We start from the raw sequence: 20,632 nt of genomic DNA, 5'->3' as shown, positions 1-20,632 counted from the left end.
TCTCTGGCCCATTTGAGATGCTTTTTCCAGACCTCATCAATCACAAGGAGCCTTGTGTGCACACCTCTCTATGGTCCTCTGTTGCTATGTTTGTAGAGCATGACACTTGCAACACCAGGGTAATGGGTTCGATTCCCGGGACCACCAATACCTAACATTTCTGCACGCATGACTAAGTCGTTTTGGATAACAGCGTCTGCTGAATGGCATATTATTATTATTAATAAAGAAAATAAATCTATGCGCTAACAATATCTAGTGAACAACTATAGGCCGGTCACCCTGATCAATGTGGACAACAAAACATTTGCGGGACAGGATATAGTTCAAATGCATTCCACACACAAGGGACATTATATTCATGCATCCGACCCTTTGGCACCCTATTTGTAGTAATCTTGGAGCTCCTAAACACTTGGTGGCAAAACAAAACCTGAGGCACCAACATAGCCTATTATGTAGTTATTTGGTAACAACATTACAAAGGTCTTTGGCGCTCATCATACACAACTTTGACCCTGACAAGCAAGATAAGACCTTCAGAAGGTGTGTGTGTGGGTGTTCAGTGGGGAGACGGGTGCTCTTTAAAAGTCTCTTGCAAGGTGACACATGAACTGCAACAGTCACTGGGCGTTCTATTGATACTCAAGGCAGACATTACGGTTTCCGACTCCACTCTACACTTCCTGGAACAGTCGGGATGACTTCCACCCATTCCCCCTCTAGTTAAGAAACAGGCTGCCGACGTCAATTTCAAACGAGTCAAAAGAGCTACCTCTGGCAAGCCTTTTTCCAACCCGATCCTGAAGTCGGTGTGTGTGCTGTTACATGGTTCAAATGAATCATAGATTCACCTATAGGCCACATGGGACATTTATTTACAATTAAATGGCTTCCAGATTTAAATGATGTCAGGGATGAGAGGCTGCTTATTTTGGTTAATCGGTATCTCTCAGAGCAAGTCATCTAATCCTCAGGGCTATTTAGAAAGATGTGGAATTGGAAAAGGAAAATGCACTCTTTCAAAATACCAACTCCAATGATGGAATTTCAAATTATTTCTCTCTCGGAACATCTTGAGATACTTCTAATACGTAAGCATACAGTAAACTACTAAGTTAACCTTACACAGAAAGCCACAATAAGCATCAAGTAAAATCCCACCCCTGCCACAAACGAACAAAACAGTGAACTACTGTTGACTGGAATTCATCAACCTCCTCTGGTGTACATAGCTTGCCCGTTTCAGACCGTGACACAGCAGTCATTTTATAGTAGTAGTGACCGATCTTACTCAAGAAGACCAATGTCAGGCGGTGATAGCCTTTTTCAGTCCCCAATTCACTTAAAGGAAGTCCACTCAACATCCAGCTGTGAGATCATAAGCTCACGTGACAATGGTGATGTATAACAGTCTTCATAAAAACATATTCTCTTAATATTGGGAATCTCTGTCACTAACTAGCCTACATTTAACTACAGTCCTGATAAAGCCAGTGCTTGTGGTTCCATCCCCTCTGGCTTGATGAGAAAAGAAAATGACTGTTTCAATGAAAAACATTACATGACATCATCCAAACAAGCATCGCTCAGAGGGATTAGGACCCGGCACGAGGTAGTGCTTTCTGCGCTTTTCGGAAATTAAAGTAATTCCCTAACTGCTACCAGTTCTGAGAGCCCTGTGTGAAACAGACGAGCGATTGTTGACACCAAGTTCGGGGAAAAAAGGAACAAAATTGAGTCATTTCGCTATGGGAAACATAGCTAGGAGATATTTTCAGAAAAGGAGAGAAATATCCATTAGGTGGTATGCCATGGAACTATTTTAGTCAGACAAGAGTCTATTTCTCCTCAAAGAGACGCACCGAATCTCTCCCTCTCTGACGTAGTTTCATTAAGTCTCACTGAGTCATAGACACTGTACACAATTTGGACCTGCATACCCCACTGTACTTCCAAGTAACTGGGTTTAGTCCATCTGAAAATGAAACAACAAACCTCACAGAAAGAAAGACTTCGGGTTTTGTTGAGGGATATATAAAACGGAGGTGTTATTTCGTTCACATTTTGAGAGACTGAGACAGTAAGTGTCACGGCTCATATGATTTTTACTCCGCTGTAGGAAAAAAAGACTGCTCTTGACTTCCTGAGAAGCATCAAACACAATTTGACATCCAAAATAAAAGGTAAGGAGTGGAAAAATAAATGTGGCAACTGCTTTTCTGTGCCAAGAACATTGCAAAACTGAAACATATCCTTGCAGGCCCTAAAGAGGCAGAAATAAACTTGGTTGTTAAACTATATTACTGTGACTAACAGTACACCTCACCATATTACTGTCCGACTAGAGCTGGTTTTCCCAAAAGGCTGCCCTGCCCAATTCGGCCAGCGGCTGATTTTATTCCCCCCCCCCAAGTCCTTATAGCATAAAGTCTGTAAAATCACCAGGAAAATTGTCTAAAAGTTATTTTAATTTAGGAAGTTCACTACTATTCCCACCCATAAATAGAGAGGCATATGTGATCGTATCGCAATGTAAATCAAGGTTTGAAATGATTGTTTTTGTCAAATACTATTTCTGTTTGGGATTCTTGCGGTCAATAGGCAGTGTATACATTATTTATAACTATGTTCCCTCTCTCCGACCATCCGCTCAAGGATAAAAAAATCAACCCAGGGTTGAATGTAATTGGAGACCTCTGCAGTTGAGGCAATAATACACTTCAGACATGCATAGAAATGGCAGAGGTGCAAAAAGAGTCAACACTGCCACATATCCTATATTCTACAATTTGGAAGCACACACTCACGCTAAGTTAATGACTACATTATAAACTGCACACTGATGACAGCATAGCTTTCCACATTTAGCAGAATGTTGCATAGTGTCACGAACTCCCTGACAGTGCCTCTTACCAGCACCTCACAACCCTTTCAAGTTGCACTCTCCACTCCCCATCCAACCGGGAATGGTGCCTGAAAGTCTATGGGTACCATAAACTGACCTCTCAAACTCTCTCTGACCTGTGTGACCTGGCCCTTATTGGCTGCCAAGCAAGTAGCTAGGGCAGTTGCTAGGGGGCCAAACAACCTTCTGACTCTCCAGGTCTCACACTACACAGTCTCCAAGCAATTGCAGAAAGAGGAGCAAGCTCCTACATCTCAGCCCTGCCCAACAACTGGACTCCTCCATATCTCTGTGGACTTGTGGGATGGTGTCCTATCGTGACTATGTAAATGATATACGATGGTATTGCTCCCTATCCCTAATGTAAAATGTCAGAATAATAGTAGAGAGAATTATTTATTTCAGCTTTTGTTTCTTTCATCACATTCCCAGTGGGTCAGAAGTTTACATACACTCAATTAGTATTTGGTAGCATTGCCTTTAAATTGCTTAACTTGGGTCAAACGTTTCAGGTAGCCTTCCACAAGCTTCCCATAATAAGTTGGGTGAATTTTGGCCCAGTCCTCCTGACAGAGCTGGTGTAACTGAGTCAGGTTTGTAGGCCTCCTTCCTCACACACGTTTTCAGTTCCGCCCACAAAGTTTCTATAGGATTGAGGTCAGGGCTTTGTCATGGCCACTCCAATACCTTGACTTTGTGGTCCTTAAGCCATTTTGCCACAACTTTGGAAGTATGCTTGGCGTCATTTCCATTTGGATGACCCATTTGCAAACAAGCTTTAACTTCCTGACTGATGTCTTGAGATGTTGCTTCAATATATCCAAATAATTTCGTCCCTCATGATGCTATCTATTTTGTGAAGTGCATTAGTCCCTCCTGCAGCAAAGCACCCCAACAACATGAAGCTGCCACCCCCGTGCTTCACGGTTGGGATGGTGTTCTTCGGCCTGCAAGCGTCCCCCTTTTTCCTCCAAACATAACGATGGCCATTATGGGCAAACAGTTCTATTTTTGATTCATCAGAACAGAGGACATTTCTCCAAAAATTATGATCTTTGTCCACATGTGCAGTTGCAAACCGTAGTCAGGCTTTTTAATGGCGGTTTTGGAGTAGTGGCTTCTTCCTTGCTGAGCGGCCTTTCAGGTTATGTCGATACAGGGCTCGTTTTACTGTGGATATAGATATTTTTGTTCCCGTTTCCTCCAGCATCTTCACAAGGTCCTTTTGCTGTTGTTCTGGGATTGATTTGCACTTTTCGCACCAAAGTACGTTCATCTCTAGGAGACAGAACGCGTCTCCTTCCTGAGCGGTATGACAGCTGCGTGGTCCCATGGTGTTTATACTTGCGTACTATTGTTTGTACAGATGACCGTGGTACTTTCAGGCATTTGGAAATTGCTCCCAAGGATGAACCAGACTTGTGGAGGTCTACAATTTTTGGCTGATTTCTTTTGCGTTTCTCATGATGTTAAGCAAAGAGGCATTGAGTTTGAAGGTAGGCCTTGAAATACATCCACAGGTACACCTCCAATTGACTCAAATTATGTCAATTAGCCTATCAGAAGCTTCTAAAGCCATGACATCATTTTCTGGAATTTTCCAAGCTGTTTAAAGGCACAGTCACCTTAGTGTATGCAAACTTTTGACCCACTGGAATTGTGATACAGTGAATGATAAGTGAAATAATATGTCTGTAAACAATTGTTGGAAAAATTGTGTCATCATGCACAAAGTAGATGTCCTAACCGACTTGCCAAAACTATAGTTTAACGAGAAATTTGTGGAGTGGTTGAAAAACAAGTTTTAATGCCTCCAACCTAAGTGTATGTAAACTTCCGACTTCAACTGTATGTTGTTAGATATTACTGCACTGTCAGAGCTAGAAGCACAAGCATTTCGCTACACCCGCAATAACATCTTCTAATCACGTGTATGTGACCAATAGAATTTGATTTGAACACAATCCCAGAAGAGACGCAGGGAAAGACGGACATAAGGCTTGTTTTGGACCGAGTGGTTTTAATACCTGAGAAGAAAAAGAATGTTCTGGGCATGACAACTTTCTAATGCCTTAATCAAAACAATCTCACAACTTAATTGAATGGACTCTTATCACCCAAAGCTGTGTGTGGAAATTACAGGCTTTGTTGAAAAGGATAATAAGAGGTCATTCTGTCGTCGATCCCTGCTCTAAAAGACAAAAAAAACTATGTAGGCCTGAGGCAGGCGCCCGAGGCAGCATGCTGCCAGTCCTGCCAGGGCTAGAGTGGACAGCCAGCCAGAGGACAGGACACAGGCCAGGCCAGAGGCTGTCAGCAGTTTACGGCTCATTTGGACCAGCTGGTTCACACTTGCGATTGAATCTGGTGAACTCACTCACACTCAGTCCAGAGCCAAGCAGCCAGGACATAGTTTGTTTGCTGTTCTGCTACGGCACAACAATAACAAGCCATCTGTCACCAAGGAGACAAAAATGCTGACAGAAGATCATTGAGAATGCTTGAGGAAAGTAAGCATAGACATGTTGTTGTTAACACACCTCGACTACAAAACACACATCACCTGGGTCAGATGGGCTCTTTCACTCACCCGCTGCTCTGTAGAGGATCTTGGGCTCGAAGAATATGCAGGGGTTCTGATCTGCGATGCACGACAGCAGCAGTCCCTTACACTGGACCGGACCTCTGGGTATTACAACCTGGAGTGAAATACATAGATCGTAAATACATAGATAGTATAATATGACCTTTTCCACACTATCGTGCCAACCTGAACTGTACTGGCTCGGACATTTTCTTATAACGTTGTCCTTTTTCAGCACGGTTACAGCAACTATTAAGGCAGTGTACCCAGAACAACAGTACAGCTTGCCTTGACTTAGTAGTGCAAACAGGGTGTATCTGTACCAACACAGACCATACTATTCAACTGGTACGCACACAAACAACCCAGATCCAACCAACGTGCAATTGGGTGGAAAGCAGAAGACGGCTTAACTCTATATCGGAGCTAGACATTTGAGCCTTCTCTCACCCCTTGCAGTGTTTATTACCTTGACCTTTGAAAAAGACAACAGAGGATGTTTACTGAATTGACTATGGCTGTAAAGCGCTAACTGGTGCTGTGGTGCTTGGCTGCGTAGGAGAACTTTAGACTTTTATTCCTTTCATGATGGCGTGGGGGGGTGAATCATATTTGACATTTTTAGCACGCACTCGTTTCCCTCCGAGCGTACGTGCCTTAAATGCCAGCTTAATCACACACGCTCGCTCACAGATCAGCCGGTTGAACCCCAGGTGACAGCACACGGCGTACAGTGAGTCAGGTATTTATTTGAGAGTCTGTGTGCTTAAATTTCCCTTTCATTTCTATGGATGTAAAGCACTATGCAGCATCCAGCAGGGTTTGGAAATGAAGGGAGTGGGTGCATGAATCGGTCAACAGCAATTTGAGGTCGATATTTTTCTACCCTCATCAAATCAACAATCCAAACAGTCCAGCAGGTGTTTTAGCAAGGTACATACACGGAGATTGACTACACCAAAATATGTGTAATAAGTGCAGAGAGAGGTTGGCTAACTGATACAGAGAGAAAGATGTGTGTGCCTAGACCATAAAGACAGGCTCTTTAAGGAAGGGGCAAGCAGTGCAGAAGTAAATAGGTTATAAGGTGCTTTAAGAGTACAGAGTACACGTGAGGTGGAGAAGTGAGTGAGTGGAGGATGGGGGGGGGGGGGGGGGGGCGATAGGGATGAGTGTCTAACCTTGATGCCTGGGCAGTGGGCGAAGAAGGCCTCTGGACTCTGGGAATGGTAGAGCGAGCCGTGGCCCACGCAGCCCCACGGTGCCCGGATGGTGAGGTTCCCGCAGTCAAATAGGTTGCCGGAGCGATAGCGGTACTTGGCTGCTTCGTTTACAATCTGAGGGCAGACAGAGATACAGAAATAATAACATCACCACACATCAAGTTGGTCAGTCACAGCTAGACATTCATAACAATACCTCAGTCTCCCATAACAGAAAGACTTGGACCTCACACGATTTTGTAGGCTCGGCCCTAATTTATGCCCAAGGACCAGAACGCCCTTCCCAACTCCGAGGGGCCAAACCTCTCCAACAGAAACCAGAGAATTGACTACTGAAATGTGTGTAAGATACCAAACATGGCTGCAATAGTGTTATTCTATAAAACAAAGTGTCTTCTGAATAGAACGCTATATGATCTCTATGGTTACTTGCAGTTGTTCATAGTGAACTCTGTCGACACTGTATAAAATTGTACTACCCAGCCCACCCCCAGAAGTGACCCGCTTCCTAGAGGATTTTGGCTGGTTTGATGTGAAATCTTAGTTTTACTACCTTTGGTTAATTCTGTGGATTGGGCAACAACTGAATTTTGAATAGATCTGGTATAAATGGGATGAAGGTCTGTTGTTCTCGCTCTTCTCCTGTATCCTACCCATGGAATAAGGTTGTACAGACATTCTTAATTTGTGAGCTACCCAGGCCCATGCCCTGAGTAGGTCTGATTAGTTCATGCTTTGTTAGTTAACCTTAGGATGTATATGCCTAGAATTATGCTTTGTTAATTTTTTTATTTGTATTTAACCTTTATTTATCTAGGCAGGTCAGTTAAGTACAAATTCTTATTTACAATGACAGCCTACCTGGGAACAGTGGGTTAACTGCCTTGTTCAGGGGCAGAACGACAGATTTTTACCTTGTCAGCTCGGGGATTCGATCTAGCAACCTTTCGGTTACTGGCACAACGCTCTAACCACTAGGCTACCTGCCACCCCGGTATTGCCTTGTAACGTAAGCTTTATGCCTTGTATGTGAATCCATTCATTTTACACAGTTATTAAATAATACTTGCTTATCATGACAATTCCATAATACTTGATTTCACATAGTTTTACTATAATGTTAAATGGCGTCAGATAAACATTTTAATTAGGCCAATTGCATTGTCTTATTACGGGTCACATGTGAGGTATATACACTGAGTGCACAAAATATTGAGAACACCTGCTCTTTCCATGACAGACTGACGAAGTGAATCCAGGTGAAAGCTATGATCGTCCCCTTATTGAGGTCACTTGTTACATCCACTTCAAATCAGTGTAGATGAAGGGGACAAGTTAAAAATATATTTTTAAGCCTCGAGTCATGGATTGTTTATGAATGCCATTCAGAGGGTGAATGGGCAATACAAAACATTTAACCTATTTGGGATAGGGGGCAGTATTTTCATGTCCGGATGAAAAGCGTGCCCAAAGTAAACTGCCTGCTAATCAGGCCCAGAAGCTAGGATATGCATATAATTGGTAGATTTGAATAGAACACTCTAAAGTTTCTAAAACTGTTAAAATAATGTCTGAGTATAACAGAACTTATTTGTCAGGCGAAACCCCGAGGACAAACCATCCAGGAAAAAAAAATTGAGGTCACTGTTTTCTATTGGTTTTCTATGGGAAACTAGATTTATGAGGCACCTGGTTGCAGTTCCTATGGCTTCCACTAGATGTCAGTCATTAGAAATTGGTTGATGTTTCTCCTTTGAGAAATTAAGAAGTGGTTCAGTCTGAGTGTCAAGCCAAGTGGACTCTTTTGTTTGGTGTGCGCGACCTGGAGCTCCCTCCACTTGATTTTATCCGCTATTGAACACAGTATATTCCGTCTTAAATTTTTATTGATTATTTACGTTTTAGGATACCTAAAGTTGGATTAGGAAAGTTGTTTGAAATGTTTGGACCAAGTTTACAGGTAACTTATTAGATCATTTGTAGTCATGTTGGGCGAGTTGGAACCGGTATTTTTCTGAATCAAACATGCCAAATAAATGGACATTTTGGGGATATAAAGAAGGAGTTTATCGAACAAAAATTACCATTTGTGATGTTTCTGGGACATATTGGAGTGTCAACAGAAGAAGATCTTCAAAAGGTAAGGCATGAATTATATAGTTATTTCTGACTTTCGTGTCGCACCTGCTTGGTTGAAATATGTGTTTGAATGATGGGGCGCTGTCCTCAGATAATCGCATGGTTTGCTTTCGCCGTAAAGCCTTTTTGAAATCTGACACGGTGCCTGGATTAACAAGAAGTTAAGCTTTATTTTGGTGTATTGCACTTGTGATTTTATGAAAGTTTAATATTTCTAATAATTTAATTTGAATTTAGCGTTCCGGAATTTCACCGGAACGTCTAGCCATAACAGGTTTTAAGTGCCTCTGAACGGGGTATGATAGTAATTGCCAGGTGCATCGGTTTATGTCAAGAACTGCAATGCAGCTGGGTTTTTCATGCTCAACAGCTTCCCGTGTGTATCAAGAATAGTCCACCACCCAAAGTACATCCAGCCAACTTGACAACTGTGGGAAGCATTGGAGTCAACATGGGCCAGCATACCCTGTGGAACACTTTTGACACCTTGTAGATTCCATGCCCTAACAAATTAGGTCTGCTGAGGGCAACTCAATAAAAAAAAGGTGTTCTTAATGAGTATATATATATACACACACACACACACAATTCAGAAAGTATTCAGACCAATTGACTTTCTCCACATTTTTTCCCCCTCATCAATCTCAAATCAAATTTTATTTGTCACATGCGCCGAAGACAACAGGTGTAGTAGACCTTGAAAGTGAAATGCTTACCTACAAGCCAACAATGTAGTTAAAAAAATAGCTAAGAAAATATTTACTAACTGAAGTTAAAAAAAATATATATATAATAATAATAATAATAAGGCTATATACAGGGGGTACCGGTACTAAGTCAATGTGCGGAGTACAGGTTAGTTGAGGTAATTTGTACATGTAGGTAGGGGTAAAGTGACTATTTATAGATAATAAACAGCAAGTAGCAGCAGTGTAAAAACAAAATGGGTTGTCAATGTAAATAGTCCAGGTGGCTATTTGACACACACAATACCCCATAATGACAAAGCAAAAAGGAGGTTATTTGTTTTGTAAATGTTTTAAAAATAAAACAATTGAAATATGACATTTACATAAGTATTCAGACCCTTTACTCAGTACTTTGTTGAAGCACCTTTGGTAGGGATTACAGCCTTGAGTCTTCTTTGGTATAACGCTACAAGCTTGGCACACCTGTATTTGGGGAGTTTCTCCCATTCTTCTCTGCAGATCCTCTCAAGCTCTGTCAGGTTGGATGGGGAGCGTTGCTGCACAGTTATTTTCAGGTCTCTCCAGCGATGTTCGATCGGGTTCAAGTCCGGGCTCTGGCTGGGCCACTCAAGGACATTCAGAGACTTGTTCCGAAGCCACTCCTGCGCTGTCTTGGCTGTGTACTTAGGGACCTTCAATGCTGCAGAAAGTTTTTGGTACCCTTTCCCAGAAAGCTCGGAGCTCTACGAACAATTCCTTCGACCTCATGGCTTGGTTATTGCTCTGACATGTACTGTAAACTGTGGGACCTTAGTTAGACAGGTGTGTGCCTTTCCAAATCATGTCCAATCAATTGAATGTAACACAGGTGGCCTCCAATCAAGTTGATAAAATATCTCAAGGATGACCAATGGAAACCGGGTGCATTTGAGCACAATCAAGTTGATAAAATATCTCAAGGATGACCAATGGAAACAGGGTGCATTTGAGCACAATTTTGAGTCTCACAGCAAAGGGTCTGAATACTTGTAAAAAAGGTATGTTTTTTAATATATTTTTTTATACATTTGCAAAAATGTCTAAACCTGTTATTGCTTTGTCATTATGGGGTAGTGTGTGTAGATTGAGGAAGGAAAAAAATATTTGATCAATTTTATAATAAGGCTGTAACGTAACAAAATGTTCAAAAAGTGAAGGGGTCTGAGAACTTTCAGAATGCACAGTAAATACTTATATAAAATATTACCACACTATAATTGACCTTTCCCACCACAAAAAACTATTGAAGACCACAGCTTCTAAGGGTTCTTTTAAGTCTGTGGTTAATATATTCAAGCATACTTCATACTTGCCAATACATTCTGACTATCATATAAACAGGTGAAAAACTCCAAGTCTCTAGGAAGCTGATTTCAGAACCATTTCCCCCCCTACGTATTCACGGTTGACAGAACCTGACCCTTCCACTAGTGGTGTCCAAGGCTCTATTTCATCTAATATTCAGGTAGACAATTCTTTCTTGATTTTATGCATCTCTGGGGGCCATTTTGGACTCCCTCGTTTTAATTGAGAGTACAGAGAGAGGAGTGTGTGTGTGTGTGTGTGTGTGTGTGTGTGTGTGTGTGTGTGTGTGTGACACTCAACGTGCCTGGCACTATGTGTATGCAATTTTAGTCTGCAGCAGTCTGAAATATCTCATCATTATCAACATTCAGCGGTTTTTCGGGTTGCCTTGACAAGGGAGGGAAACTCATTGGTCTTTGGGATGTGGATATGCTGCCTGGAAACGAGTGCCAGCATAACAGACAAGGCCGGATAGCGAACCCAGCGCACGCTTTCCAGGTCAGTGCATTAAAGCCCCATTGCTATCTTCTGAGGTAGACTCGCTACCCTAGTGTTTTCTTTGAGCAAATTTTTACAATGAGGGAGGCATATTTCGGGCAGATTTCCGGTGTCAATTTCCGGTCTTTCAAACAACAGCTGTGCTATTTAGAGTGGAAATGCATCAGCAGATAGCATTAAAAGCTAGTGTGTGGTTGGCATCTGGCCAAATTGCACCTCAATTATAATGTTTTGCTTTTTTGACAGCGTCTGAATACAACTTGATTGTGTGGAAGCCTAATCACTTATGAGCAGAGAACGCACTAGGAAAAATATTATATTTACACTAATTACACAAGATTGACATGGATGCAGATGAGGCAGGTGTTTGTTGGTAGGTAAAAACATACGCATGAGTGAAGCAGAAATGGGAAATGGCTCCCAGTAGTCCCTGATCAAATCTGTTCCCGTCGCACAAGAGGCTGGGCTATGACGATAACAAATAAAACCATCTGCGTCAGCAAACAGGCAAACAAGTGACTGAGAAACTACACTTCGTGGCACAGAGTGCAGTCAGACTGGCTCACCTGGTCGAAGGCAGGGTAAATGTAGTCGGCAAACTGAATCTCAGCGATGGCCGTGGCGCCGGCGACTGCCGCACCGATTCCAAATCCCACAATGCCTTGCTCACACAGAGGAGTGTTGAAGACACGGTCTTTACCTGGAGAGAGAAAGAGGGGAGAGGGTTACTCAGTTATCATCTATCAAGGGGACTGATGACGACAAATAACAGCACACCCATATCAACCAAAGGAAAGAGTTAAATGCTGTGCATTGCTGACTAATCACTTCAAAGACATCCACTCATTCCTTTTCAATTAGGGATGAAATCCAAGCAAAATACAGTGTAATAGGGCCAGGGCACATGATGGATGACAAGGTTTGTCAGTCGCCCCCCTACCCAACACTTGCTTCATAAGTGTGTTTAATCATTGCAGTGTCTCCTTAAAATAGCATCCGGACTTAATATAAGTTAAGTGACATTCAGAGAGAGAGAGAGAGAGAGAGAGAGAGAGAGAGGACTCCACCTCAACTGGAGCAAATTAGGCTGTGATGCACTAAAAAGCCCTAGTCTGAATAATAAACAAAAACTATTTTTCCATCCTGCACTCTATAATCTTGACCGGGAGCCACAGGACTGGGGCTCTACATTTTGGGAGGAATGTTATTTTGGTTCCCTTGCTTTGTTTAATTGCCAAGGAGCAAGTATATTCTTTCATTGATCCCTCCGAACCTCTTCTCTGTCCTTACCGCAAGTGCCCACTTCTCATCAAAAACCGGACACCATTAGAGCACTATAAGCCCTCAGAAATGAAGAATTAAGCCAACCTGTCAGTAAAATCAGAATCCTGTGTACTTGTAAAACACAGCCAGAGTATACAACAAATAAATCTGGTGGTCAATGAATGACACAGTGAGCTCCAAATGTATTGGGGACAGTGAGAATGTTTTGTTGTCGTTTTGGCTCTGTAATCCAGAACTTTGTATTTGAAATGATACAATGACTGTGGTGTGAAAGTGCAGACTGTCAGCTTTAATTTGAGGGTATTTTCATCCATATCGGGTGAACCGTTTAGAAATGACAGTGCTTTTTACAGTCCCCCTATTTTAGGGGACCACAAATTCACTTGTGTATTAAAGTAGTCAAAAGTTTAGTATTTGATCCTATATTCCAAGCATGCAATGATTACATCAAGCGTGACTCTACAAACTTGATGGATGCATTTTGTTTGTTTTTGGTTGTGTTACAGATGATGTATTATGTAATTTTGGAGTCACTTCTACATTAATGTGGATGCTACCATGATTACGGATAGGCCTGAATGAATCGTGAATAATGATGAGCGACAATGTTAGACGCACAAATATCATACCCTCAAGACATGCTAACCTCTGACTATTACGATAAGAGGGGAGGTTAGCATTTTTTGCATCTGTCACATTCTCACTCAATGTGGAAGTTCTATTCTTATTTACAATAAAAGTGACTCCAAAATGACACAATACATTATTTACCATTAATTTCAATTGGGCACAAACTAATCTGAAACACGACCAAAACCTACAGCAAATGCATCCAACAAGTTTGTAGAGTCGCAAGCCTGATTTAATCATTGCGTGCCAGGAATATGGGATCAAATACTAAACGTTTGACTACTTTAATACACATAGGTGAATTTGTCCCAATACTTTTGGTTCCACAAGTATTGTGTCACTGTCCAAACACTGTTGGAGCTCACATTTGATGAATATGCACTGCACATGCACATGTTTGAGGCATCTATTAGCTAGTCCTTCATGATAGACTCATTTTCATTTCGGAGAAATAGAAAGACCGAGGTCGAAGTGGCTAGTCGATTCCAGGTGAACGGCGCAGGAGACACTTCCTGTGCGCACGCTACTCAGTGGCGGAGTAATGCATCACTGGGGTGAATGAGTCAGTCAGCCACACAAATAGAGATCAGGACACTTCCCATAAACCTGCATGTGGTATAATGGTAGAGAGAGAAAAGATAAATCCCTCTCCGCCATCTACCTCCCTTAGATGAGATTAAAAATAATGATCCCTAGCAGAAGGTCAACACATCTGACGTCAATGACAACAAAAGAGAGCAGAGAGGGAGACGATTAGGTTTTGGAAAAGCCAATGCACATATATTTCCACCTAGCCAGGGGTGAATCACGACTGGTTTCCACATTATGGAGATGAGGGTAAAGTATTCTACATGATGAGGAGGCAGCACACAAAAGATATAATGGCCATTTTAAAACCTGCACCTTTGTAGCAGCAGTACACCTACACAAGTTAATCCATAATTTCATATTAGGATAATAAAGAGAAGGAATTCAACTGTGCAATGAATAGCCTAACAGTATGCATTGGCATAGCGGACTAAAATGATTACTAGTATATGAAAAAAGTTTCCGTAGAAATGTGTCTCCTTGCAATCAACAATTGTAAGCAAGCACAGCGATGTCAGGACTATCACACACACATGCAAAGTAACACACACAATTTTGGAGTTTTGACCAATAGGTCTATGCACACACACACACTTTTGACCAACAAGCGCATGAAAATGGTCCTCGGCTGCCATCTGGTGGCATCACAATGTCATTAACATTAATCAGCACAAACATACTGATATATTTGTCTAAAATGGTAAGGGGAAAGGATTCAGCCTCTTACCATATTTGTCTCGGAGACCCACGGTACAACGAAATACTCCACCAAAGGCGACATCCTCCCCAAAGATGACTGATACAGATAGCACAGATACAGGTACATCTCATTGATTGACACAGTAATACATAGACCTAATATTTCTAAATTGCATGTCATATTCACACATATCTTTCAAGATATTGATGAATACATGAATACATTAAATGACAATCCAGACCAGTTTTATTACCTGCGGTGGGGTCGCTGGCGAGAGTGTTGTCCAAGGCACTGGTCACAGACTGAAATAAGTTCATCTTTGTAGTGGGGCCTACAAGAAGTTGGGAGAATATTATTGAGCGATTAAAGTGTTTAATTCGTTTAATTCATAAATTGAACTTGTATTTAATTTGAAACTGAATGAATATTGCATTCAGATTTAAAATTCAATTTAGGTTAATATTCAAATTCTATCTTTATATAATCAGTTTCAATATGGTAAATATCGCATTCGTTGTATGTGTACCAAGTTCAAACTATAATTTCCAGTTTTACCAAAGATGTGTATATATATATATATATATATATATATATATATATATATATATATATATATATATTCAACTTCTCAGACACATTTCAAGGTTCTACTCTGACCTTTTACCAGGAACACATGAGCGCCTAAGTTGAAAAATGTAGGCACACAAAAAGTTATTTATGAGAACAATGAAAAATAAAAATTCTAGCCGCACTGGCACTCCCTAAATATTTACTTCAGGATGCACAGCAAAATATTTGGCACATATGCGAGTAAACATGTCACACTTTAGCATTCAGATTGGTTATTTTAAATTAATTTGGAGAACTGAATTTGCAGAGACAACATTCTGGTACTTTGTCAGCAAAGAATGCTAGAAGAGAACAGACAGAATCAAACGCTGTGTTAAATTGGTTTCGGGCAGTTTCTGAAACCAATGTTGCCAATTATTTTAATGATTACTTAAATTGGCAAAGTGAGCACACTTAGGCAGGAAATGCCAACAACGAACAGTGAGCCATTATTACTCATACATAAAAAGACAAATATTGAAAGAAAGCAATATAAGTCGGAATTTTTGTGAAGTTATAGTGTGGGAGAGGTGGAAACAATATTGTCATCGATCAATAATGACAAACCTAGCATTGACAACTTTGATGGAAATATGCTGATGATGGTATTACACTCTACGGCCACTCCTATGTGTCATATCTTTAAATCGAAGCCAAGAGGAAAGTCTTTGTCCTCAGGCCTGGAGGGAAGCCAAAGTTATTCCGCTACCCAAGAGTGTTAAAGCAGCCTTTTCTGGTTAACAGCAGACCTATCAGCTTGCTACCAACTCTCAGCAAACTGTTGGAAAACATCGTGTTTGACCAAATACAATTCCATTTCTCTGCAAACAAATTAACAACTGACTTTCAGCATGCTTAGAGAAAAAGGCACTCAACATGTGCTGCACTGACGAATGACTGAAGATTGGTTGAAAGAAATGTACAATAGGAAGATTGTGGGAGCTGTACTGTTAGATACATTTGAAGTCGGAATTTACATACACCTTTGCCAAATACATTTAAACTCAGTTTCACAATTCCTGACATTTAATCCTAGTAAAAAGTCCCCGTCTAAGGTCAGTTAGGATCACCACTTTATTTTAAGAATGTGAAATGTCAGAATAATAGTAGAGAGAATGATTTATTTCAGCTTTTGTTTCATCACATTCCCAGTTGGCCAGAAGTTTACATACACTCACTTAGTATTTGGTAGCACTTTAAATTTTTAACTTGGGTCAAACGTTTCAGGTAGCCTTCCTCAAGCTTCCCACAATAAGTTGGGTGAATTTTGGCTCAGTCTTCCTGACAGAGCTGGTGTAACTGAGTCAGGTTTGTAGGCCTCCTTGCTCACACATACACACTTTTTCAGTTCCGCTCACAAAGTCTCTATAGGATTGAGGTGAGGGCTTTGTGATGGCCACTCCAATACCTTGACTTTGTTGTCCTTAAGCCATTTTGCCACAACTTTGGAATTATGCTTGTGGTCATTGTCCATTTGGAAGACCAAATTGCAACCAAGCTTTAACTTCCTGACTGATATGTTGAGATGTTGCTTCAATATATCCACATCATTTTCCTACCTCATGATGCCATCTCTTTTTTCAAGTGCACCAGACCCTCCTGTAGCAAAGCACCCCCACAACATGATGCTGCCACCCCCATGCTTCACGGTTGGGATGGTGTTCTTCAGCTTGCCAGCCTCCCCCTTTTTCCTCCAAACATAACGATGGTCATTATGGCCAAACAGTTCTATTTTTGTTTCATCAGACCAGAGGACATTTCTCCAAAAAGTACAATTTTTGTCCCCATGTGCAGTTGCAAACTGTAGTCTGGCTTTTTTTATTTTTTTTAATAGGGGTTTTGGAGCAGTGGCTTCTTCCTTGCTGAGCAGCCTTTCAGGTTTTTGTCGACACAGGACTCGTTTTACTGTGGATATAGATACTTTTGTACCCGTTTCCTCCAGCATCTTCACAAGGTCCTTTGCACTTTTCACACCAAAGTACGTTCATGTCTAGGAGACAGAACGCGTCTCCTTCCTGAGAGGGAAGACGGCTGTGTGGTCCCATGGTGTTTATACTTGCGTACTATTGTTTGTACAGATGAACGTGGTACCTTCAGGCGTTTGGAAATTGCTCCCAAGGATGAACCAGACTTGTGGAGGTCCACAATCTTGCCTGATTTCTTTTGATTTTCCCATGATGTCAAGCAAAGAGGCACTGAGTTTGAAGGTAGGCCTTGAAATACATCCACAGGTACACCTGCAAATGACTCAGACAAATTTTACATAATTTATCAGAAGCTTTTAAAACCAGTACATAATTTTCTGGAATTGTCCAAGCTGTTTAAAGGCACAGTCAACTTAGTGTATGTAAACTTCTGACCCACTGGAATTGTAATAGATTATTTCACTTATAATTCACTGTCTGTAAACTGTTGGAAAAATTACTTGTGTCATACACAAAGTAGATGTCCTAACCGACTTGCCAAAACTATAGTTCGTTAACAAGAAATGTGCGGAGTGGTTGAAAAAAAGAGTTTTAATGACTCCAACCTAAGTGTATGTAAACTTCCGACTTCAACTGTATCATCGCAGCCTTTGATATTGCCAATAACCTGTTGTTGAGAAAACACACAGTACCAGTCAAACATTTGGACACACCTACTCATTCAAGGGTTTTTCTTTATTTTGTACTATTTTCTACATTGTAGAATAGTGAAGACATCAAAACTATGAAATAACACGTGTTAAACAAATCAATATATTTTTTATATTTGAGATTCTTCAAAATAGCCACCCTTTGCCTTGACAGCTTTGCACACTCTTGGCATTCTCTCAACCAGCTTCACCAGGAATGCTTTTCCAAAAGTCTTGAAGGAGTTCCCACATATCCTGAGCACTTGTTGGCTGCTTTTCCTGCACTCCGCGGTCCAACTCATCCCAAATCATCTCAATTCGGTTGAGGCCGGGTGATTGTGCAGGCCAAGTCATCTGATGCAGTACTCCATCACTCTCCTTCTTGGTCAAATAGCCCTGCAAACCAGATGGGATGGCATATCACTGCAGAATGCTGTGGTAGCCAGGATGTTAATTGTGCCTTGAATTCTAAATAAATCACTGACAGTTCATCGGCAAAAGCAACCCCACACGTCACGGTGGGAACCACACATGCGGAGATCATCCGTTCACCTACGCTGCGTCTCACAAAGTGACACAGCGGTTGGAGCCAAAGTTGAAATTTGAGATTTTATCAGACCAAATGACAGATTTCCACCAGTCTAATGTCCATTGCTCGTTTCCTGTCCCAAGCAAGTCTAATCTTATTGGTGTCCTTTAGTAGTGGTTTCTTTGCAGCAATTCGACCATGAAGGCCTGATTCACACAGTCTCCTCTGAACAATTGATGTTGAGGTGTGTCTGTTACTTGAACGCTGTAAAGTATTTATTTAGGCTGCAATTTCTGAGGTGCAGTTAACTCTAATGAACTTATCCTCTACAGCAGAGATAACTCTGGGTCTTTTTTTCCTGTGGCGGTCCTAATGAGAGCCAGTTTCATCATAGGGCTTAATGGTTTTTGCGATTGCACTTGGAGAAACTTTCAAAGTTCTTGACATTTTCCAGATTGACTGACCTTCATGTCTTAAAAGTAATGGACTGTTGTTTCTATTTGCTTATTTGAGCTGTTCTTGCCATAATGTGGACTTGGTCTTTTACCAAATAGGGCTATATTTTGTATACCAACCCTACCTTGTCACAACACAACTAATTGGCTCAATTGCATTAAGAAAATAAATTCCACAAATTAACAAGGCACACCTGTTAATTGAAATGCATTCCAGGTGACTACCTCATGAAGCTGGTTGAGAGAATGCCAAGTGTGTGAAAAGCTGGCAAGGCAAAGGGTGGCTACTATGAAGAATCTCAAATATAAAATATATTTTGATTTGTTTAACACCTTTTAAGTTACTACATGATTCCATGTGTTATTTCATAGTTTTGATGTCTTGACTATTATTCCACAATGTAGAAAAGAGTAAAAATAAAGAAAAACTCTTGAATGAATAGGTGTGTCCAAACTTTTAAATGGTACTGTATGTGTTATGGCTTTTCAGAGCTTTTTTTTTTTTTAAATGGAAGCTTCTCTAATGTCAAACATGTAAAGTGTGGTGTACCGTAGGGCAGCACTCGAGGCCCTCTACCCTTTCTATTTTTAGCAATGACCTGCCACTGGCATTAAACAAAGCATGTGTGTCCACGTATGCTGCTGATTCAACCATATACGCATCAGCAACCCCAGCTAATGAAGCCACTGAAACCCTTAACAAAGAGTTGCAGTCTGTTTTGGAATGGGTGGCCAGAAATAAACTGGTCCTGAACATCTCCAAAAATTAAGAGCATTATATCATTCCCTAAGTTCTAGACCTCAGCTGAATCTGGTAATGAATGGTGAGGCTGTTGAACAAGTTGAGGAGACTAAATTACTTGGTGTTACCTTCGATTGTAAACTGTCATGGTCAAAACAGAGATTCAAAGGTTGTAAAGATTCTGAGAGGTCTGTTCGTAATAAAGAGATGCTCTGCTTTTTTTTGACACCACACTCCACCCACAATGCAATTCCTGCAGGCTCTAGTTTTATCTTGATTATTGTCCAGTCATATGGCCAAGTGCTGCAAAGAAAGAAATGGTTAAGCTGCAGCTGGCACGTCTTGCGCTTCATTGTAATCAGAGGGCTAATATTAATACTATGCTTACCAGTCTCGCTTGGCTAAGAGTTGAGGAAAGACTGACTTCTTGTTTCTTTAAGAAACATTGTGTTGGAAATTCCAAATTGTTTGCGTAGTCAACTTACACACACTTACCCCACCAGATATGCCACCAAGGATATTTTCGCGGTGCCCAGGTCCAGAACAAATTCAAGGAAACGTACAGTATTATACACAGCCATGAGTGCATGGAACTCCCATCTTATACAGCACAAGTGAATAGCAAACCTGGTCTAAAAATAAATTATAATAAAGACACACCTCACGGCACAACGCCTCTCCCCCATGTGACCTACTTGTTGTGTATGTACTGACATGTATGTGTAACAGATAGATACACACACGTTAATGTTTTAAATGTAAATTGTATAGTATTTTTCGTTATGTGTCGAACCCCAGTAAGACTAGCTGTTGCCATTGGTGTCGGCTAATGGGGATCCTAATAAATCAAATCAAAATGTTGAATTGATTTTCTTCCTATGAACTTGACTAGCGTTTGAACCGCTTGGGCTATAAGCTACTATGACCCTATTCCTGAAACCTAAGACACACTGGAACATGGTTGTGCCTTCTGCATTATGGTCACAGAATGGGCAGGACACGTTATAAGGGACTGTGACAAGAGATGTTATTTGGCTCCCAAAACAATTTCTCACGTCATCTGACAATAACACCAGTTCCAATCCAAGTGCCAATG

The 20,632-nt window shown here is 41.1% G+C and overlaps 1 protein-coding gene across 1 annotated transcript in view; it reads right to left on the bottom strand.

Moving 5' to 3' along the window:
* Window positions 1-20,632, bottom strand: part of LOC139573969 (2-oxoisovalerate dehydrogenase subunit beta, mitochondrial-like) — an 84,561-nt gene that overhangs the window by 59,534 nt on the left and 4,395 nt on the right. The window contains exons 2-6 of the mRNA XM_071397994.1: window positions 14,841-14,918; window positions 14,615-14,683; window positions 11,952-12,085; window positions 6,674-6,829; window positions 5,499-5,607 (exon numbers count right to left, since the gene is read on the bottom strand). Of these exons, the coding sequence (XP_071254095.1) occupies window positions 5,499-5,607; window positions 6,674-6,829; window positions 11,952-12,085; window positions 14,615-14,683; window positions 14,841-14,918 (546 nt within the window). The remainder of the gene's footprint in view (window positions 1-5,498; window positions 5,608-6,673; window positions 6,830-11,951; window positions 12,086-14,614; window positions 14,684-14,840; window positions 14,919-20,632) is intronic.

This window comes from Salvelinus alpinus, chromosome 4, assembly GCF_045679555.1.
Source record: "Salvelinus alpinus chromosome 4, SLU_Salpinus.1, whole genome shotgun sequence".
In the NCBI taxonomy this organism is placed as follows: Eukaryota; Metazoa; Chordata; class Actinopteri; order Salmoniformes; family Salmonidae; genus Salvelinus; species Salvelinus alpinus.
Note: the sequence above shows the minus strand (reverse complement) of the source record. Positions and strands in the feature narration are given on the sequence as shown.